Genomic DNA, 23,180 nt, shown 5'->3' with positions numbered 1-23,180 from the left:
ATGACTTTACTCATATGAAGACTTTAAGACACAGAACAGATAAACACAAGGGAAAGGAAGCAAAAATAATATAAAAACCGAGAGGGGGACAAAACATGAGAGACTCTTAAATATGGAGAACAGAGGGTTACTGGAGGGGTTGTGGGAGGGCAGATGGGCTAAATGGGTAAGGGGCACTAAGGAATCTACTCCTGAAATCCTTGTTGCACTACATGCTACCTAACTTGGATGTAAATTTAAAAAAAATTTTAAATTAAAAAAACGTGGAAATGCAATTCAGAGGGTGCTTTTAAAAAGTAATTTAGGGGGGCACATGGGTGGCGCAGTCGGTTAAGCGTCCGACTTCAGCCAGGTCACGATCTCGCGGTCCGGGAGTTCGAGCCCCGCGTCAGGCTCTGGGCTGATGGCTCAGAGCCTGGAGCCTGTTTCCGATTCTGTGTCTCCCTCTCTCTCTGCCCCTGCCCCGTTCATGCTCTGTCTCTCTCTGTCCCAAAAATAAATAAACGTTGAAAAAAAAAAAAAAGTAATTTAGGATTGTACCAAGCTGAAAAAAAATCAGAAGGTAATATTTAAAAAAAAAAAAAAAAGTCACTTAAATTGAAGGGAAAAATTACCTAGATTATTCTGGGGACAAAATATAATTCAGCGTGAGAATTTTATTTATACTACTCATGAAAACTGGATGCCAAAATAGAAAAAGGTTGATTTTTTCTTCTCAATCCTGAACACCCATGTATAAGTGTATTGCTCCCTAAAAATGAGTCAAGTATTAAGTGTACAGTCTGACTAGTTCATCTCTAAATATATCTTCTTTGTTATTTATGTATTCATGGCCCAAAGTTTTAAACAACTTAAAATAATTTTTGTGTCCCCAAGAAACATCTTTAGAGATCCAAGAGCTAGTTGTGGCTGTGATGGACCAATTTCAAGGGCTCATAGTGACACAGACAAGTTATTCTCTTGCTGGGAATTCAAGCTGGTGCAGCCACTCTGGAAAACAGTATGGAGGTTCCTCAAAAAACTAAAAATAGAACTACCCTACGACCCAGCAATTGCACTACTAGGCATTTATCTACAGGATACAGGGGTGCTATTTCAAAGGGACACATGCATCCCCATGTTTATAGCAGCACTATCAACAGTAGCCAAAGTATGGAAAGAGCCCAAATGTCCATCGATGGATGAATGGATAAAGAAGATGTGGTATATACATACAATGGAGTATTACTCGGCAATCAAAAAGAACGAAATCTTGCCATTTGCAACTACGTGGATGGAACTGGAGGGTATTATGCTAAATGAAATTAGTGAGTCAGAGAAAGACAAAAATCCTATGACTTCACTCATATGAGGACTTTAAGAGGCAAAACAGATGAACATAAGGGAAGGGAAACAAAAATAATATAAAAACAGGGAGGAGGACAAAACAGAAGAGACTTATAAATATGGAGAACAGACTGAGGGTTGCTGGAGGGGTTGTGGGAGGGGGGATGGGCTAAATGGGTAAGGGGCATTAAGGAATCTACTCCTGAAATCATTGTTGCACTATATGCTAACTAATTTGGATGTCAGTTTTATTTTTTTTTATTTATTTTTTTTTAATTTTTTTTTCAACGTTTATTTATTTTTGGGACAGAGAGAGACAGAGCATGAACGGGGGAGGGGCAGAGAGAGAGGGAGACACAGAATCGGAAACAGGCTCCAGGCTCTGAGCCATCAGCCCAGAGCCTGACGCGGGGCTCGAACTCACGGACCGCGAGATCGTGACCTGGCTGAAGTCGGACGCTTAACCGACTGCGCCACCCAGGCGCCCCTGGATGTCAGTTTTAAAAAATAAAAAAAAGTTATTCTCTTGCAACTGGGAAACCAAGGTGGAAACTTTGGCAAATGTGTCTTTGTTTTGACAAAGGTTCCTCTACCAGATTGCAAATATATGTGTATATTTATTTGTTATACATAAACCTTATATTTAAATATTTACATATGTATACATGGTAGTTATATATATACATACACATGTACATGAAGCCATACATATACTTGTTGATACCCACAATACAGAGAAAATTGGATCCTTTGGTTATTATTTGGCAACTTGATGACTATATTTATCACACCAAGACCTCAACCTTCACCACTGAGTATAGCTAGAGAAAGATGGCCCGGAGACCAGTTTTTTTTTTGTTTTTTTTTTTTTAATTTTTTTTTTTCAACGTTTTTATTTTTATTTTTGGGACAGAGAGAGACAGAGTATGAACAGGGGAGGGGCAGAGAGAGAGGGAGACACAGAATCGGAAACAGGCTCCAGGCTTCGAGCCATCAGCCCAGAGCCTGACGCGGGGCTCGAACTCACGGACCGCGAGATCGTGACCTGGCTGAAGTCGGACGCTTAACCGACTGCGCCACCCAGGCGCCCCCCGGAGACCAGTTTTAACCTATACCCTATGTAGATTCCAATAAAGTTATAGAATGTTGTTTATAGCCCGTGTATCTTCAGAATTCTGGAACCATTACTTCTGCTAAAGTAACCAAAATGTTTGCCTTAAGGATTTTAGATATGACATTAATATGCAGATTTTTTTTTTTAAGTTTTCATGTCAGTTGACATAGTCATCATATATTTAACATTTGGAGAGGTGTTTGATGACTGTCAGGCTAACCAGCTCTCTGTAGGCATATTAAGCAAAAAATGAACTCAAATAATACACTTTACCTTGCTTCCCTGTAAACATTCAATCTGTTTGACCAGCTGGACTGCCCAAAGTACCTGTTCCCTATTCCTGTTTTTTGAGAAAATTTAGAGTTTAACTGGTTTATGTACATAAATATAATTTATGTTGATTGAATTCTTTTATCCATAGAACACTTAAAAGAAAAACTAGATGACTATATTAAGCTGTGGAATGGCTTAGTGAAGGTATTTCGAAACGAAAGAAGAGAAGGTTTAATTCAAGCACGAAGTATTGGTGCCCAGAAGGCTAAACTTGGGCAGGTAGGAAACATTCGCTATTTCACAATGTTAACATCTTGGATTTGGTAACTAAAAGATCGTATCCGTTTTTAAGTACCCTTCAGATTTTTTTTTTTTAATTGAAACGAAATGCTGGCTTTATTAAACCGATACCTTCTATGTCAGAATGGACTCTAATGCTAATGTATTACTAGCATCTAATGTTAAATTGTGTGTGTTATGCGATGTACCATATGTGAAGAGTGTTCTTTCTCCCTGCCTCTGTTTTTTAAGGTTTTGATATACCTTGATGCCCACTGTGAGGTGGCAGTTAATTGGTATGCACCGCTCGTAGCTCCCATATCTAAGGACAGGTAACGTTACTTGGCTTTTTTTTTTTTTTTCTTTCCTGGGTGAAAAGTAAACCTTGCCCGAGAAGGACAAATAATATTCTTCTCCTTCTCCTGATTCTAGTTCCATTCAGCGCCTCAAGCGCTGCGTTTTAAGCATTGTCATTCGGCTGGTGGTTCTCTGGGCTGGAGCCAGACGGATCCTTTGGGCTGATTCAGATGCAGGCAGTCCAGCATTCGGGATAAGTGTAGGGTGTCTCACTTAAGAATCATCTTGTGGTTGGCTTAGTGAACAGACAACCCTGTAGCTCCAAAAGCTTTGCCTGAGAGTGACGTTAATTGTTCCCTCTACACTGTGATAACAGTGCTAAAGACTTGAAAGCGCATGCTTTGAGATGATACCTCTTGGTTTTTTATGCCTTTTTGAATTACGATTTTAGATACAAAGGAGCAGCTGTTACTCGTGTCAAAGCTTTGGGTTCCTGTAGAAACTTTAAAGTTTAGAAATAGCCATGCGGTAGAAATGTGGCGATCACCACATTTACAGAAGCGTCTGAACGATAGAAGGCAGCATTAATCTCCTAGTTCCAAAAGCCTTCGCTGCTTTTAGTCCAGAATTCTGACTGTTTCAGAATCGAGGGAAATAAAATCTGTCCCTGGGGCGAATGGTGTGAATCAAAGGAAGAACTTTGGGGGGTTTAATTATCCGTGGATTTGGTCTGAAAGCCTGTCATGAACATTTTTCACACGCTGATTCAATCTTCACAGCACCTCTGCAAGATAGATATTATTAGCTCCATTGTATTGAAGAAGATATTGAGGCCTAGAGGAGTTAATTAATTTGCCCCAATTCAAACAGCCAATAAACTCTCAAGCCGAGATCTCTCCGGGACGCTTTACACTATTTATTTAGAAATCTGAGAATCGTGAGAAGTAAAGAAAGATAACACACCTTCACCTCTTCAGGTGAAAACGAGCAGTCCTCAGGCACCATAAGGAGGTGGTTTTCCGCAGGGTCCTGTGGCATTCCCACATACGCCCCGGTGACCCCCCACCCTCACCGTCCCGTGGGAATCCACGGTCCGCAGAGAATACCGCATCTGTCTCAAATCCACTTCCCCCATGTCAGAATTCTATAGGTTTTTCTCTTCCTGGTTTCCAAACATCTAAAAAGCACCTTAACATGGTTATGTAAAGCTGTAATCTCTGTTTGGGGAACTGCATGTTAAAATCCTTTCTGATAGGATGACTATTGAAACAAGCCAAATTGTCTTTGCAGACTTGATCCTCCATCTAATTAGTCGTATAGAACTAGCATTTTATGAAGCCCAAATATAAGATATTTTTTTGCTCCAAGTTCTCAGGCCACTACTTAAGTTTGTCAGCAAGTTTTAAGGGTTTTTAAGAGTTTTTTTCCCTCTTCTTTTTTAAAAAATGCAGGAATTGGGGCGCCTGGGTGGCGCAGTCGGTTAAGCGTCCGACTTCAGCCAGGTCACGATCTCGCGGTCCGTGAGTTCGAGCCCCGCGTCAGGCTCTGGGCTGATGGCTCAGAGCCTGGAGCCTGTTTCCGATTCTGTGTCTCCCTCTCTCTCTGCCCCTCCCCCGTTCATGCTCTGTCTCTCTCTGTCCCAAAAATAAATAAAAAAACGTTGAAAAAAAAAATTTTTTTAAAATGCAGGAATATAATACGGTAGTTATTTTGTTTTTTGTTTTTTCTTTTTGGCAGTGTTTTTTGTTTATTGCAATAAAAGGAGAGGGAAAAGAAGATCACGTAAAGGAACAGGAACAGGTTTTCATAGTAACTGTTTCCAAAGGAATAGAAAGCAACAGAAAGTTGGGAGAACCACTAAGAACATAGTGGGTTTTATTTCTCTATGCACACACTCATTCACACACATTCGTGCTCACACACATTCACACTTACACGCACTCACATTCACGCTCATAGTCACATTTATATTCATTTTTTTATTTAAAAAAATTTTTTTTTAATGTTTATTTTTGAGACAGAGAGACAGAGCATGAGCAGGGGAGGGGCAGAGAGAGAGGGAGACACAGAATGTGAAGCAGGCTCCAGGCTCTGAGCTGTCAGCACAGAGCCCGATGCAGGGTTTGAACTCATGAACTGTGAGATCATGACTTGAGCCGAAGTCGGACGCTTAACCGACTGAGCCACCCAGGCGCCCCTATATTCATTTTTTTTTAATGGAGGGATAAGGAGGAAAATAACAGTCAGGAAAATCTTGTAAATAATGCAAAACCACCAAGAGAAAATTGCCCATAGGACCAAAGTAAATATGAGGAAACATGATTAACTTCAACATTTGTCTGTAAGCTGAGGGAAAAATCTGCTGTGTCCTTCCTTTACAGAAAAGGGCTCCTTGACTTTTAAAGACATTGATTTACTTCTGTTTCCCATTAGATATTAAAGTTCCCTAATGGGGAAAAAAAAATCAACAGTAAGAAGAGATAATACAGCTAGGCATGCTACACTAGTCAGTTTTGGGTTCTTAAATGCTTTTTCATTTTCTGTAAATGTTTCAGAACTACATGTACTGTGCCTCTAATAGATTACATAGATGGGAATGATTATTCCATTGAACCACAGCAAGGTGGGGATGAAGATGGTTTTGCCAGAGGGGCCTGGGACTGGAGTTTACTATGGAAACGTATTCCTCTAAGCCACAAGGAAAAGGCCAAAAGAAAACATAAAACTGAACCTTATCGGTAAAGACTACTACTTTATTTTCTTACGTGGAATGTCTATCTAAGTACTTTTTTTTTTTCCTTCCCCATGTACTTGTATAAATATGTGGGTCCATACATACCTTCCATTTCATCTTTCCTGCCATCATCGACACAATACAGAACCATTTGCACTGTGCCGATTATAGATGTCATAAATGGCAACACATATGAAATTGTACCCCAAGGGGGTGGTGATGAAGATGGGTATGCCCGAGGAGCATGGGATTGGAGTATGCTCTGGAAACGGGTGCCTCTGACCCCTCGAGAGAAGAGAATGAGAAAGACAAAAACTGAACCATATCGGTAATCACTAAATCACTTACATGTTTTTCTTTTCTCCAGTTGCTGCTAACCTATTAACCTTTTGCCAAGCTAAAGAATTTGTTACTAACACTGTAGGTGCTGTCTCAGATTCTGTAACAGTTTTTCCCCTAACATTAGTTCTGAAGTTTGAATTCACCTTTACTACTTTGTAATTGTTTTTTTCTCTAAATGCAAGCTCCACTTTTGGGGGGATGGCAGGGGAAGGTTATATGGCATTAGTTGCGAATACAAGTGAAAAAAACCTTAGCCCTCCTTTCCTAGTAGACCAGACATCGAGTTTTATTCTTTTGACCATAATTTCATTCTGTAAATTTAAAATGCATAAATTACTTACAATCCTGGTTTTATGTCCACTTTGATCCCTTGGCTGTAGTGTTAACAATGAAAGAGAAATAGCAAGAGATTTCTTTGGGTTTTTTTTTTCTTCTTTGTGTTTTGTATGCTAACTCGTAAATACTAATTTTGTACCGGTTAAATCTGATGAATAAAAAAAAAAAATACATGACTTTGGAAAATATTACACGAAATCCTTTATCACTTCCTTCTCAGAAGAGCACTTGATTAAAAGGAAACTTTATTCTAGAATCAGCTTTTGTCCCTTCTTACGGGATAAAATAGAACAGTTCTGCTGCTGTCTTCATTTGGTCTCTAAACCGAAACATTTTACTGTCCTTCAAAGTGACTCCAAATGAAATGTTTGGTCAGATGTTAGCAGAGGCTTCTAAGTGTGTCTAATTTTGTGTTTCTGATCTTATGGTTCTGCTTTTGGTCTCTCTCTCCTTGTTATACTACTGATGATGCTAGAACTCTTTTGGGAAGGTGTTTCTAATGTCATGCAAATGCTGCTGGGATCTGGGCATGCCGTGATACAAGATACTGAGATGGCAAACATAAGGAAATTATAGAATTTTAATCTTTGACACTTTCCAAATTTCTCCTTCAAGTTCTTTTTTGAAACAACTCAGGAATTTACTGCTTACCCACTTGATTTAACGAATACTTCTGGGTGTAAAAAAGAAAGGGTAGTGATTATATTTACATTTCTGCTCATTCCCTGGGTTTAGCTAATAAAGACATTTTTTTTTAAAGTGGTTTTCATGTTAAGATGCATTTGAAAAGATATACGGAGATAAGTGGGGATATGTTTAAAGATCAAAAAAGCATAGTTATAATAATTGTAAACGACAGTCAAATAAATGTGACAAGGAAGTAACCAAGAACATGTTGGTGCTGCTTATTACCAGATTAGGCAGCATGTCTTAAGAAGACAAGGCGTAAGAGAATGACTTTCACTTGATGTGATTTCCATTCATATTGAAAGTATTACTTGATTTATTATTTATCCACTCAACAAATATTTAATGAGTGCTTACTATGTGCCAGACATTGTTTTCCGGGGATAAACTTTTAAAAAGTACGTTCTCTCGTGGCATCTAAAGTGTAATGAGTGAGACGGAAATTAAATAGATAACTACACAAATAACTCAGGAACAGCACCTGCAGTAAGTCACGTGAAGAAAAATCCCAGGGTACGTGGAGCTTCCGGGAAGGAGAACCTCATCCAGCCGGGAGGAGCAAGAACAGCCTCCCTGGCAAAGGCCCCCCTGCAGGCTGAGGCTTGAAAGGTGAGGCGTCAGCCCTGTGGAGAAAGAGGAAGAACGTTGCAGGAGAGCGAACAGCAGAGGTGAACCCCTGAGATAGAAGAGAGTTGGTTTTGTTGGAGATGTGAGCAGAGCAGTGAAGAAGAACTCAGGACGAGGAAGCCCACTCAGGAGTCGGGAGAGTCTGGCATCACCTGGGCCCAGCTTGAGTCCACTCTGCCTGCTGTATGATTAGATTGGGATGGGGGCAGCATAGAAGAAAAGACCCCGTCGGGGTGTTCCCGTAGCAGTCCAAGCAGTGGTAGTTTGGTCTAGGATGGAAGCAGCAGTGATGTTGGCAAGTAGAACACAGGCTCAAGATAGATGTTCAAGGTAGAATCGGTAGGATTTAGTGACATTAAATATTAGGTGTGGCGAGGAAGAAAGTACTCTGACGGAGAGTCTACTTAAGAGTCATGATACATAGTAATTAATTGGGGGTGGGGAACAGGATGAAAATGATTCCCCTTATCACTTGCTCTAGTGATGAGAATGGCTCGTCCCTAGAAAGTGCCCAATTCAAGATTCCATTCAGGAAGCTCCGCAGATCACCGTTTTGCATTCCTGCCTCCTGACACAGTAAATAGCTAATGTCTAATTCCCTGGTGTCGTTTCTTTGCTACATTTGCAAACTCTGAATGAACTGTGGCTGTTCCACAATGATTTACACCCTTATTTGGCATGCCCCTGAGCTATAAAATTAAAAAATGACAGACAACTTCCATGGTCTATGGTTTCACTCATCCTAGAATGACTCATAAATCATTGTAGGAGCAGTTAGCAGGCCATGGTTGTAAGGCTCAGGATTTTGAGGAGTGAAAGAAAATTCTGTCTTAGCTAACTTGAGTCTCAAGGCTTAATTTTCAAACCAACAAAGGAACTAAGGCACCCTCTAATGGCAAGATGATGCAACGCCCTAATTTGTAGTGAACTATCAATTGGATTTCAGACAAATTGTAAATCCATTAAAGAATTATGAACCGATTGTTTTGTGAAGGCTTTGTAATTTCTTAATGTTTGGCCATCAGTTTTGTCTCTTCTGTGCATTATTTAGACTATGTTCCAAAAAGGCTTGTTGTCTATTAGTGAAGGGATTCTGGGATTTATCTTTATTAGTTATTGCACTGTTTCTTTTCTTAGGTCCCCTGCCATGGCTGGTGGATTATTTGCCATTGAACGAGAGTTCTTCTTTGAACTGGGTCTGTATGATCCAGGTCTCCAGATTTGGGGTGGTGAAAACTTTGAGATCTCATACAAGGTAATGTTTTCTTTAAACAAATGCAGTTTTCTACGTAGTTATTACTGACTTTGGTGACTTTCAGATAAGGCTGGTTTTTCTGGGAAAAGATCTATTTAATGCATTTCTCCGAATTATAAAGAATGACTAACAAAAATGCATGCCTTTGGGGAGAAATAGGGCAAAATGCAAAATCCAGACTTGTTGCATATTTATATGGCTCATCTCAACATTGAGGCCAGCAAACTTCAAAAATGAAAATACCTCCTCCTCCCACTCCCCACCTCACCCCCCAGGCTTTCTGTGCATTAAAGTCTTTGTTTGTTATAAAAGCCCTTTGGAGAACCTGCACTGTATGGGAGCCACATTTGACCATCCACTGACACAGTTACCCTTTATCTCTATGGGACATGATGCTTCAGGAAAGAAACAGATCCCAACCATGACTTTGCATCCTCAGACTGACCCTGGAGCTGCCTCCCTGCAGCACCCGCCCTGTTGCTGAGGCAGCCCTTGAACAATGATACCTTCCATGCTCCGACCCATCCCCACCCCCATTTCCCAAAAGAAAGAGAACTGTATCACAGTTTGGGTTAAACAGATATTTATTGTCTCTTGTCTTAAATGTCCAGAGACGGAAGAACAACTCAGTAGTTGCTCTCAAAGAACTTAGAGTTCATAAGAAGAGATTAGAATTGTACTCAAATTCATAATATGATGAGAAGGTAAAGAGCATTCGATTGGTATGATTAAGAAACAGCATTGTGGGGGCACCTGGGTGGCTCAGTCGGTTAAGCATCCAACTCTTGGTTTCAGCTCAGGTCATGATCTCATGGTTTATGAGTTCAAGCCCCATGACAGGCTCTGCACTGGCAGCACGGAGCCTGCGTGGGATTTCTCTCTCCTTCTCTCTCTGCCCCTGCCCAGCTTGCTCTCTCTCTCTCTCTCTCTCTCTCTCTCTCAAAAAAAATAAACATAAAAAATTTTCAAAATGAAACAGCATCGTACTGGAGGTAGCATTTGAGGCAAACTAGAAAGGTGGGCATGGTATTGATAAACAGAGATAAAAGGAGAGGAGAGAGACCTCGGAGCAAATAGAATGGGGAAAGGTACAAAAGTGGGCACATGAAGATTATACTCAGGAAACAGGAGCAGTTTAGCAGAATCAGACAGCATGGAGAAAGACATCCAAGAAGATAAAGTGGACAAGTATGTTAGGACTGTATGGAAGAGAGCCTTTAATGCTGAGCCAAGAGATTTTACTGAACTTGATAAGCAGTGGCAACCTATTGAAGATATTAAGCAAGGGAATAACATGACCCAAAGCTGCCCTTTAGCTAGAATAATCTCTTACTATAAATAAGGATAGCATTGAGTAGAGAGAAGCTGGAGGTGAAGAAGCCAGTTTGGAGGTTATTATACTAATCACCCAGGTGGGAAATACATTAGCAGTGGAAACAGTGAATAATATCAGGAGTCAAAAATCTGTGTGACTTTGAAAGGTTATGCTGGGGAAGGGTGTTTAAAGCTGCAGGTACACAAGAGGCCCTCAGTGGCCGAACGTGACTGCATTCCCGGTTGCCTTCTTTGTTATTATAAGAGTTTGAAAAACAAGCAAATCATTTTAGGACTTATTTAGTTTATGAATTCCCCATGGACACTGTATCTAATTTAGATTTTATATTTACCTTGATAAGACAAATTTTCAACTATATTTTATCATTTGAAACAACTTGCACGTGTTTTTTTTTTCCCCCTGATAGATATGGCAGTGTGGTGGCAAATTACTGTTTGTCCCTTGTTCGCGCGTTGGACACATCTACCGTCTTGAGGGTTGGCAAGGGAATCCTCCGCCCATTTATGTTGGGTCTTCTCCAACTCTGAAGGTGAGTCTTTGGGTAAAAGGAGAGAAGCCTAGGGAACTTTGTACCACACGTGGCACATTTATGTACCACATGCTGGGGTGGTCACTTAAATGTCAGCTCCCTGAATGGGATAAATCGTTTAAGCACTCATGCTGGTTCCCCCTTTTAATTTAAGCTGAACTTATTCATGAAACACCTTATTGTTTTTGTTTTGTTTTGTCTTTTTTTGAAGTATGGTTGACATATTATATATATTATTTTATATTATATAAGTTACCGGTATACACAGGCGTTCAACATTTATATACATTATACATTATGCATTATATATATTATGAAATGATCATCACAGTAAGTCTAGCCACCATCTGTCACCATCTGTAACAGCTACCATCTGTTACAATAATATTGTAATAATACAATATTATTAACTATATTCCCTGTGCTGTACACACAGGCTTCCCCTTCCCTTATTTCACCCATCTGCCCTCCACCTCTGGTAATCATCAGTTTGTTCTCTGTATCTATGAATCTGTTTTTCTGTTTTGCTTGGTTTGTTCCTTTGTCTTTTAGAATCCACAGAGGAGTGAAATCATATGGCATTTGTCTTTCTCTGCCTTACTTATTTCACTTAGTACAACACCAGCCATGTTGTCCATCTAGGTCCAGCCATGGTCTCACAAACAGCAAGATTTTGTTCTTTTTTGTGGCTGAGTAATATTCCATCCTGTGTGTGGGAGAGGGGAGAGAGAGAATATATCTATATACCCCACATCTTCTTTATCAATTTTATCGATGGATACTTAGGTTGTTTCCATATCTTGGTTGTTGTAATTGTAAATTGTATTGTAAATAATACTGCAGTGAACATAGGGGCACATATAGCTTTTTGAATTAGTGTTTTTGTGTTTTGGGGGTAAATACTCAGAAGTAGAACTGCCAGGCTGTAGAGTGGTTCTATTTTTAATTTTTTGAGGAATCTCTGTACTGTTTTCCACAGCGACTACACCAGTTTGCATTCTCGAAAACAGCCACATGAGGGTTCCCTTTTCTTCATATCTTCACCAACACTCGATATTTCTTGTCTTCTTGGCAAGAGCCATTCTGACAGGTGTGAGGTGATATCTCATTGTGGTTTTGTTTCCCTGATGCTTAGTTATGTTAAATATCTTCTCATATGTCTGTTGGCCACCTGTATGTCTTCTTTGGAGAAATGTCTGTTCAGGTCATCTGACCATTTTTTAATTGGACTGTTTGTTTTTTGATATTGAGTTGTGTGAGTTCTTTATATATTTTGGCTATTAACCCCTGTTTGAGTGGATCGTTCGCAAATAAATACCCTCCCATTCAGTAGGATGCTTTTTCATTTTATTGATGGTTTCCTTCACTATACAAAGCCTTTTTAGTTTGATGTAGTCCATTTGTCTAGTTTTCTTTTGTCGCACCTGCCTGAGGAGACAGATCCAAAAATAATATTGTCCAAGAGCTTAGCCCTGTGTTTTCTTAGAAATGTCACGGTTTCAGGCCTTACATTTAAGTCTTTAGTCATTTTGAGTGTATTTTGTGTGTGGTGTAAGAAAGTGGCCCAGTTTCATTCTTTTGCAGGTAGCTGTCAGTTTTCCCAACATTCATTGAGAAAACTGTCTTTTCCCCTTTTCCTTCTTTGTCAAAGATTAATTGACCATATAAGCATAGGCTTATTTCTGGACTCGCTATTCTGTTCCATTGGTGTCTATATCTGTTTTTGTGCTAGTACCATACTGTTTTGATTGTAACTTTGTAGTGTAGTTTGCAGTCAGGGAGCATGATACCTCCCGGTTTGTTCCTCTTTCTCAAGATTGCTTTGGTTATTTGGGGTCTTTGGTGGTTCCATGCAAATTTTAGGATTATTTGTTCTCATTCTATGAAAAATACTGTTGGTATTTTGATAGAGATTGCACTTAATCTGTAAATTGCTTTGGGTAGTATGGACATTTTAATAATAGTGATTTTTCTAATCCATGAGTGTGGTATATCTTTACATTTATTTGTGTTGCCTTCAATTTCATTCATCGGTGTCTTTTTTGTCTTTTTTTTATTTCAAGTTTTTATTTAAATTCTAGTTAGTTAATATATGGTAAAATCATCAGTGTCTTATAGTTTTTGGAGTATGGGTCTTTCACCTCCTTAAATTTATTTCTAGGATTTTCTTTGATGCAATTATAGATGGGATCGTTTCCTTAATTTCTTATGGAAATGCAACAGACTTATGTATATTAATTTTGTATCCTGCATCTTTACTAAATTCATTTATTACTTCTAATAGCTTTTTGATAGAGTATTTATGGTTTTCTATGTAATGTGTCATGCCATCTGCAAATAATGAGTGTTACTTCTTTTCCAATTTGGATGCTTTTTGTCTCTTTCTTGTCTGATTGCCATGGCTAAGACTTCCAATACCAAATTGATTACAAGTGGCAAGTGTGGGCATCCTTGTCTCAGATCTTAGAGGGAAAGTTTTTAGCTTTTCACCATTGAGTATGATGTTAACTTATGGGCTTGTCATATAGGGTCTCCATTATGTTGAAATATGTTCCCTCTATACATACCCACTTGAGAATTTTTATCATAAATGGATGTTGAATTTTATCAAATGCTTTTTCTGCATTCATTGAAGTGATTATATGATTTTTATCCTTCTTTTTGTTAATGTGGTGTATCACATTGATTGATTTGTGGATGTTGAACCATGCTTGCGTCCCCAGAATAAATCCCACTTAATCATCATGTATGATCGTTTCAATGTATTGTTGAATTCAGCTTGCTGATATTTTGTTGAGGCTCTTTGTGTCTATGTTTGTCAGGGGTCTTATTATTTTTTAAGATTATTCATTGTATCCCACTCAGATTAAGATGTATGCTCTCCACAAGGACGTCTCAAATAAATTCAAAAAGGACTACCACTCTGTAGGAAAGTAGTTGAAACGAAAATATCAGCTTCTATTATTCACACTTGAGCAAAATATTATTTTTGTTTTGTTTAAAAAAAATAATCATGTTAGAAGTTTGTATAGTAAACAAAATCAAATTTTTGAACAGTGCTTACAAAAGATTATTATCTTTTGTCCCTCAAACCAGGGGCAAACCAGAAAAGCTTCACAGGAGATGAAGTCCTTTATTCTCGACCAAACAACTTTGAAGATTTTTTAATTGTGCTGTTTCCATAAATTCTAAGAGCATAGGACTCTGATTCCATTCATTTTCTGGAGCCCCTAACCAAGTCAAAAGGAAGTCAGAAGGAAGTTTATTATTGGCTGCAGATGCAACTTGGGATAATTCCTTAAAGGGAAATAGATAATCGAAGCAGAGATGACAAGGCTTAAAGAATGAACAAAGCTTTCTAACCAGCCAAATTATCATAGAAATGGCCAAAGGGAGCCCCAGCCAGAATAGGAGATGAGATTAAAATGTCCATGCTAAAGCAAAGGGCACCATATTAACACCAGGCCTGACTGGCATTACAGGAAAGAACTTGCCCTTGGATTTGGACCCATAATCACAAAGAATGAAAGATCACATTGACTCATGAAGGCCTGTGCTACAAGGAAGAGAGATGTGAGGGAAATATTTATCCACTCTAAAAATGAACTGTACATGTCATAAAAACTATCTGATAAATGTAACATTCAGTCTACACTTAGTGCTAGAGTATGCCAGGTGCTTTTTTTTCCTCCAGCTTTAACATCATCTACTTCAACCACAGTGTGCTAATAATGGTTTATGTCGACTTATTCAGCTCGTGTGTCTTCTCTGAGCCTCAGACTTTAATGGTCAGTTGCCTCTCAGAATTATGTTCTCAGATGACCCTCAGACATTTCAAACTCAATGGAGTCAAAGCTGAACTTTTTAACTTTTTCTCAAAAGCAATTCCCTTTCCTATATTCTCTGTTTGCCCATGAATGAAACTTATGGGGCATGTTGGGGTAGTCCTCCCTTCCCTCCCACTGAACCAAGCCCTGAAGAGTCTACCTCAGACATTATCTCCGAAATCCATTCCTTCCTATACATCGTGCAGGTCCTCAGATCTCTCCCATATAGATAATTGAATTGCTCCTGTTTGGCTCTCCACCATCAGGCTCAATCCCCTTTAATCTGTCTTCCACTCACCCCCAGTGTGGTTCCCCTGATCATTAAATCTCATACCTGTACCTGCTTAAAACCTTTTGATGACTGTCAGCCAAAAGATAAACTTCAAAGAATTTTAGAAAAGAATAATAATAATAGCTAACACTTTTTGACAACTTACTATGTACCAGTCACGAATCTAAATGCTTTGCTAGATTAACTCCTTAATTTTCGCAAAACACGACAAGGTAAGTTGTGGTAAACTACTTTTAGGACTACAAATGCACCATGATTTGCCATACTTCATTTGGGTTCCTCTTTGCCCTGACTACCATTCACACATAATTAACCACTCCTTCAAGACACAGCTGTCCAGTGCCCTTCCATGGTGGCCCTCTGGACTTCTCCATCCCAAACAAATAAATGCTCCTTCTTTGTGTTGCTATAACCTTATGTATGCACGTTTCATTCTTCGTGTTCATTAGTATTTAGTTTCGTGTTCATTAGACACGGGCTGTGTCTAATTCAGGATGAATTTGCAAAAATTAAAAATATTTAGCAATGGGGGCACCTGGGTGGCTTGCTCGATTAAGCATCCGACTCTTGGTTTTGGCTCAGGTATGATCCCATCGTATCATGAGTTGGAGCCCTGTGTTGGGCTCTGCGCTGACAATGCAGAGCCTGCTTACGATTCTCTCTCCGCAACCCCCCCCCCCCGCCTTTGCCCCTCCCCCACTCGTGCTATTTCTCTCAAAAATGAATAAATAAAAAAAATTTTTTAAACATATTCAGCAATAATATTACACATTTAAAACTTTTTTGAACCCATGGGCTTTTGCAACAGCATGCCTGTGGGAGCATGTTCGCCTTTTGGTAGTTACAGCCTAGGAGAATTTTAGTCTGAATGCAAGGTATTTTCTACTCCTGATGTAACACAGGGGTCAGCAACTATGGCCTTTAAGTCAAATCCAGCCCTTTTCAGTAAATAAAGTGATTGATATTGGAGCACCACCACATCCTTTTGTGTGCGTATTGTCTCCAGCTACTTTCTCAGTACAACAGGGCTGAGTAGTTGCTACAGAAACTGTATGGCCTGCAATGCCAAAGATACTTACTCTCTGGCCTTTTACAGAGAAAATATGCTGATGAATAACGTACAAGACCAAGGGACTAGATTGAGAATGTACTCAATCTGTTACAACATTCATGCCTACAGGCATTTGTTCAGTTAAGCCTTAGCAGATAGATCTTTGTCAGTTATCACAGTATTAACTTATTTTATTGTTCTTTAGTTGCTTTCCCTTAAAGTGCATCAACTGGTGAAAGTATCCTATCAATTCTGGGTTATAGCAAAATGGTTCTAGTACAGTCATAATGTGACCAAAAAAGCCACTTGCAAACAAAATGTGTTTTATTCAACAGAGCTATTGTTTTTCATGCTGGTTCCTGAAATGAGCCTTTTCCCTACACATGCTGGTGGTGTGGTTCTAAATGACAGAGATTGTTCTGGGCAAAGGAGCACCCATTTGCCGCCAGCCTTCCCTAAACCCTCTCTGGGCTTCACCTTCTTCCTCTAAAAGCAGGATAGAATATATGATCTTAGAATATGCGATCTTACAGCTCAGTGACGTCAGATTCTGTGTCCATCACTTCTTAGTTGAACATGCATTACATTCTACCCTTAGCAATTGACATATTAGAGTCGTTAACTCACTTGCGTTTGTTTTATTAAATATCAGGTCCTATTGAAATGAGTTTATTATATGTTGGTCATATTTCATGTGTCTAAGATGGGCTGCTTACAGCATTGCAGATATTTTCCTTTCTCATCATCTTTTCTTTTTCACAGAATTATGTTCGAGTTGTAGAGGTGTGGTGGGATGAATATAAAGACTACTTCTATGCCAGTCGTCCTGAATCAAAGGCATTACCATATGGGGATATATCTGAGCTGAAAAAATTTCGAGAGGATCACAACTGCAAAAGTTTCAAATGGTTCATGGAAGAAATAGCTTATGACATAACTTCACACTACCCTTTGCCACCCAAAAATGTTGAATGGGGAGAAGTAAGTACCAGCTGGTATTCAGATCTCAAAAACTATGTATGTTTGGAGACTTGAGTTTGGGAGAAGGCAGAGAAAGATGGAAATGTGTGAGTGAAAGAGAAAAATTCTTGGAGAAAAGTTTCTCTAAAAACTGTCCTCCCCTACCTTTCTACCAGACTGTTAACACCTCCCCTGACCACCTGACCACTGTGTCCCCTGCTCTCAGCTTTTGGACTTCTGGCTCTCCATCCTCAAGCACTGTCCACTCCCTGCAGCCTCTGCCACTTCCCTGCCCCTCACTCTGACTCCTTTTCCTGACCAATTCCAACTTACCCTATTGCTCGCAATCTAGAGAGCACCAGTTCTGAAAAGCCTCTCTTATCCTTCCCCACTCTGTCAGAAAAACTGAGTTCTGGATCTTTCCATGGGTTCTCATAACATCTCATAACATTCAAAATTGCCTATCTCTCAGCCAGTCTCTCGACCCAGGACCTGGTTCACCATTGTGTCCCAATGGACTAACACAGAGACCTCCCCATACACAATAGACACTCAAACAATGCTTGTCAAATGAGTGAATGGATTGATGGTAACTGAAAATAAGTAAGGTCAGGCATTGATTGCTGTTGTCATTTCTTTGTTTCTTCAGACTTGCGTTTGTAATCTCATTTCTCACGTCCCCCCACCCATGAGCCTAATGCTGCTGCCTCATGGGTATATTAAACATGCCATGAACGTTCAAACTTATGTATCATTGTGTAATTAAGTATTCAACAAATAGTGGTCAAGGGCCTACTATGTATCAGTCACTCTTGTAGACATAAGACAAGCAGGTCCCTTTCATCAGGTCTTTCCCCTTGGGGGGAAAAAGACAACAAAAGGGAAACAAAGAAGATAATGGCAGATGGTGGTAAGGCCCTCAAAGGAAATAAACAGGTGACGGTCAAGAGAATTTAGGGACAGATTAAGGAAGCCACCTTTGAAGAGGTGACATTTAATCTGAAATCTGAGTGATCAACCAGAGAGCCAGGAGGGAGTGTTCCAAATAAAGAAAATGCTGAGGTTGAAGGCTCTGAGTCAGGAAATGCTTTTCCTTTATGATAATCAGAAAAGAGGAGATTAATAAGGAGGGAGGCCTTTATCCTATAGGTATGGGAAGCCGTGGGAGGGTTTTAAGCAGGTAACATAAGTTGACTGATGCCTTGCTTTTTAATCACCCTGTTGTGAGGATTTAGAGTAGAAACAAGGATGCCAATTAGGAAACTAGTAGAGTAGTTCTGGTAAGAAATGACGGTGGTGGCTGAGACGAGGATGTCAAAAATGGAACAGAGACAAGCCGACAAATGCAAGGTACATAATTCATCTGGAGGCAGATCGCTGACAGACGGGTATGTGAAGGATAAGGGCCAAGATGACTAGTTGTGTTTTTTTATTTGAGTAGCTGATTCGGTGGCAGCTGAGATTGGGATGCTGATGGAGGGGATGAGGAGGAAGCGTGGGGGAATAGCAAGTTCTTTATTGGCTTTCTGATTGTGGGAAGTGCCTACTGGACATCCAGGTGCGGCTGTCAAGTAGGTAACAGACTACGTGATATTGAAGCCCAGAAAAGAGGCAATGTACATTTGGAGCCATCAGCGGGTAGATTGTCTCATGCAACTGAATGAACTCACCTAGGGAGAAAACAGAGATGGATGAAAGAAGATGGGATGCATCCCTAAGGAATCCTGACGTTTAGAGTTTGGGAATAAAAGAAATCAACACTTACGCTGTGCACATCTTGATTTAATACGTACCTCCCCATACTCTGTATTTCATCTCTATGTTCTATCATAGCATATTATAGCAACCTGTTACCTTCTCAATGAGAATCTGCCTGCCGTCCCCCAAACTGCCTTAGCCACCACCTTTAACTTGTTCTTCTTTTTCTTTTCCCCCATGGCACTTACTGCTTCCAAACGTGTTTATGTTTTTTGCTTATAGTCTCTTTCCCTACCTAGAATGTAAGTTCGCTGGGGCGAGGACCTTTTATCTATTTTGCTCACTGGTGTATCAGAGCCTGCCACATGCCTGACACAGTAGTCACTTAATATTTGATGAACAAAGACATGAGTGAATGGATAGATGAAATTTTCTGTTCTCCCTTTAGAAGTTCACCCCCAAATATAGCTTCACTCCAACCCCTATCCCCATCCTGGCCCCTGAACCTTACACCTCACTTCTCAGCATTCCTTCCATTTTGCAAGGTAAACCCCTACCCATTTAGACCGCATGTCTCCTTGAGGCAGTCTTTAGAGTTCCTCCAAGCAGGGCAAGAGCCTCCTTTTTTCACATGCCCAACCCTCCATCCTGATTGACACTTAGCCTTCAGTCTCTCACGGACATGAGGGTCCTGGACCATGACTTGATTCTCCTTGTATCTGCTTAAGCACTCATCATCATAGGTGCTTAGTCAATATTTGCTGAAAGAATAAACATTTTTTTAACATTTTATCCAAATACTATAGTAATTTATAATTGAGATACGAATATATAGTATTTCCAAGAAAGGAAAAAAGGTGATTTTTACACAAAATATGCGTCCCAAAGATGATCCCCTGTGTTTGCTTCTCACCTACATTATTCATTGTCAGGGAAAAGTCTCACTGCCTGGCGCATTTGCCATAATCTTTGCACCCTAGGCCCCTTGGAGACAGCTGCCAAAATTGTCACAGAGCCATTTGGAAGAGTTCCCTTACATATTCAATTCTGGGCCAGTGTCTCTTAACACTGAGGTAATAGGTAACTGTACTCTATTTGCTTCTCATCCACATGAATCAGCATGAATCTGGAATTGTATTTAATGATATCTTTTTAATTTTCTTTCCTCTGTGGTATTTTATCAAAATCTATAGACCAGTGCCCATAGTTGGGATGAGCCCATTCCAGTGTTGACTTCAAGATCATAAACGATTTCAGAGATGACTGGTATGCTGTAAACTACTCAAAGACTGATAGTACTGTCAAAACCTGGCATTACACACACCCAGATTTCCACCGTGAACAGCAGTATTTAGCATGAAACCCTCTTACTCTGAAGCTAGAGTGCATTACAGCTAACCTGTTGCCTGCTCTTTGGCTCTTTGTTCATTTTTGTAGATCAGAGGCCTTGAAACTGTTTACTGCATTGATAGCATGGGGAAAACAAATGGAGGCTTTGTTGAACTAGGACCCTGCCACCGGATGGGAGGGAATCAGGTAAATAACCATATTTCTATGTTTTTATAGGTCTGCTGCATTGGAGCAGAATGTCTTACTGATCACGGGGCTTAGTTTGCTTTTTAATTTGATAATTTTGTTTGGGTAAAGTAAAACATTCTATAAAAAAAAAATTTGACAGTGCTAAAACATTTATTTAGATGAGGAGGATGACAGCATTATTGGTTTTCACAGAACCAATCTGAACCTAGAATTTATGTCTGATATAAGAGATTAGAATATATTCCTGTGTGAGTATAGAATCATGTAAGCCAACTCTCTGAACAATTTTATTTGCAATATTGTTCAGTATTCCACATTTCCCCCTTATAAGCTAGGATGTTACTGCCAGTAAGTATATTTCACTAATATATTTTATTTCCTTATATGGGTATTGTTCTTGTCTCTTAGATTGTGAAATGTCATCAGCTCTGTTTCTACTTTTTCATCTGCTTACATTGTTGGTACATAATAAATATGTGTTAATGACCCATTCTATATCCAAGAGGCTAAAGAACATAATCCTTTAGGTGTTAATAGGAGTCTTCGTTAATATCAAAATGAATATAGTTCTTCTCTCTGGACTTAAAATTCTGAACATACAGAAAAATTATAGAAAAGTAAGATAGTCACTGAATTTAATTTTGAGTTAAGTTTGTCTTTCTTTCTTTCTTTCTCTTTCTTCCTTCCTTCCTTCCTTTCTTCCTTCCTTCCTTCCTTTCTTTCCTTTCTTTCTTTCTTTTTTCTTTTAAATAATGTATATCTGGGGCACCTGGCTGGCTCAGTCAGTGCAGCATGAGAGGCTTGGTCTCGGGGTTGTGAGTTTGAGCCCCGCGTTGGTTGTAGAGATTACTTAACAGTAAAATCTTTAAAATAAAATAATGTATGTTAGAAGAGAAAGTGCCTCTGTTACTTTATTTCTTTTTTTTTTAATAGCTTTTTCGAATCAACGAAGCTAACCAACTTATGCAATATGACCAGTGTTTGACAAAGGGGCCTGATGGATCAAAAATTATGATTACACACTGTAATCTAAATGAATTTAAGGAATGGCAGTACTTCAAGGTATTGTGCATTTCAACTCCTGAAATGATATTATTTTGATTTCATTTTAATAACATCTACCATACGAAATTTAGATGTATAAATCTTAAAACCTGCATTCAGGTTGACTTGCATTTCCCTCTAGTTAGTCATTTGTTTTCCTGAGCATTGAGTGACTCCTTGTTCCATAATGAAGCATCACTTTCATTCTCTGGTATAACGTCCTGTAATGAGGTCACAGAATGTCTATGAAGACCCAGTGCTAATTTCAGTAACACGGGAAAAATCTGTTCTGTGAGGCAGTAATCACCATTGTTCTAATATCGAAATCTTATTTGTTAAATCTAAAAGAGTCATTCATTAAAGTACAATTATTTAAAAATTACATATGTAATTGAAATTATATGTATATAAAATCTTTTAAAATATTGCATTTATATTTCATGTTGTCCAGCAGGTGGAGATAGAGACAAACAAATAACACTTGGAAATCTGGGCCTTCGTGACCTCTCTTTATTAGCGTTATTTGCTAAACACAACTGGATAAATATTGCCTATTGCTTGCTTAAAGGTCATGTTTAGTTATTCACTTGACACTGCAGGAGCAGTTTTGCTCTTTCACCTGTGAATAGTCAAAGCTCTTTGCCAAGTTGAAGATTCCAACATATTAATGGATTGATGTATAATTTTCAGAGTCTAGACTTGACTACATCAATTTATTGAGAAACACAAAGTTGGGAAAGCTGCCCCAAACCAAAAGAATCTGGCAACTCTCAACTTCATTTGCTCATTTAGTAGTTGTTATCGTACCATGTCTGTTAGGCAAGCCCTTATTTGCTATGTAGTGACAGTATTATGACCCAGCTTAATATTCCCAGTTATCATCATTCCCAGATAATTACCATGAAGTGGTAAGTATATGTCAGTTGCTGATTTTTTTCTTATAACAAGTTAGGAAGGAGAACATGAACATAAATCGTGAAGAACAGAGCATTTGTTTCCACAAAGATGAATAATAGCAATAAATGATAGGGTATTAGTAAAATGGTATTAGTAAAATAGTAAAAGAAGGCCCTAGCAGACCAGAAACTACCATCCAAAAGTAGTTTAATGGATAAAAAATGGAATGTATATATTTTAGGTTAACAAAGAAGAGATTAATAGGAGGAATTATTTCTGACAAGTTTCATATAGGAAGTATTATTGTTCCAGGTCTTGAGATATAAAAAGGCTTTTCATGGAGGATAAATAAGAAGACTGGGTGAACAAAGGCATGGAGTAAAACTGTAGAAAACTCTAGGGATCATGTTTAGTTTGGTATCCCTAAATTGGAGTCCACATGAAAGAACATTCAACTTCACTTTGTAAGTTTTGGAAAGTGAATGACATTATTTGAGGAACACAGTGATAGGAAATAGTGGATACTTTCAGGAAAATAATTCTAGAAACATTGTGCAAAGTATGGACTGATAAGCAGATCAGCTCAGTCAGCAGTTCTCAAGCTTTCCGATCTCTAGATTCCCTCTACACTCTTGAAAATTGAGACCCCCCCACACACGCAGATTTTATTTATCTAGTTTATAACTAACAATATTTTCTGGATTGCAAATTAAACCTGACAAATTTTGTAAGTATGT

The 23,180-nt window shown here is 39.1% G+C and overlaps 1 protein-coding gene across 2 annotated transcripts in view; it reads left to right on the top strand.

Annotated features, from left to right (window-relative positions):
• Positions 1-23,180, top strand: part of GALNT7 (polypeptide N-acetylgalactosaminyltransferase 7) — a 149,500-nt gene that overhangs the window by 122,178 nt on the left and 4,142 nt on the right. The window contains exons 4-11 of one of the 2 annotated variants that reach the window (XM_086703858.1): positions 2,862-2,992; positions 3,245-3,324; positions 6,169-6,351; positions 9,153-9,270; positions 11,013-11,135; positions 17,068-17,286; positions 20,401-20,499; positions 21,436-21,564. In XM_086703858.1, coding sequence (XP_086559984.1) covers positions 2,862-2,992; positions 3,245-3,324; positions 6,169-6,351; positions 9,153-9,270; positions 11,013-11,135; positions 17,068-17,286; positions 20,401-20,499; positions 21,436-21,564 — 1,082 coding nt within the window. Of the gene's footprint in view, positions 1-2,861; positions 2,993-3,244; positions 3,325-5,844; positions 6,028-6,168; positions 6,352-9,152; positions 9,271-11,012; positions 11,136-17,067; positions 17,287-20,400; positions 20,500-21,435; positions 21,565-23,180 lie in introns of both variants that reach the window. The other variant, XM_086703859.1, reaches the window with a different exon arrangement.

Source organism: Puma concolor, chromosome B1, assembly GCF_028749965.1.
Source record: "Puma concolor isolate L17-30 chromosome B1, mPumCon1.1.hap2, whole genome shotgun sequence".
NCBI classification, from domain to species: Eukaryota; Metazoa; Chordata; class Mammalia; order Carnivora; family Felidae; genus Puma; species Puma concolor.
Note: the sequence above shows the minus strand (reverse complement) of the source record. Positions and strands in the feature narration are given on the sequence as shown.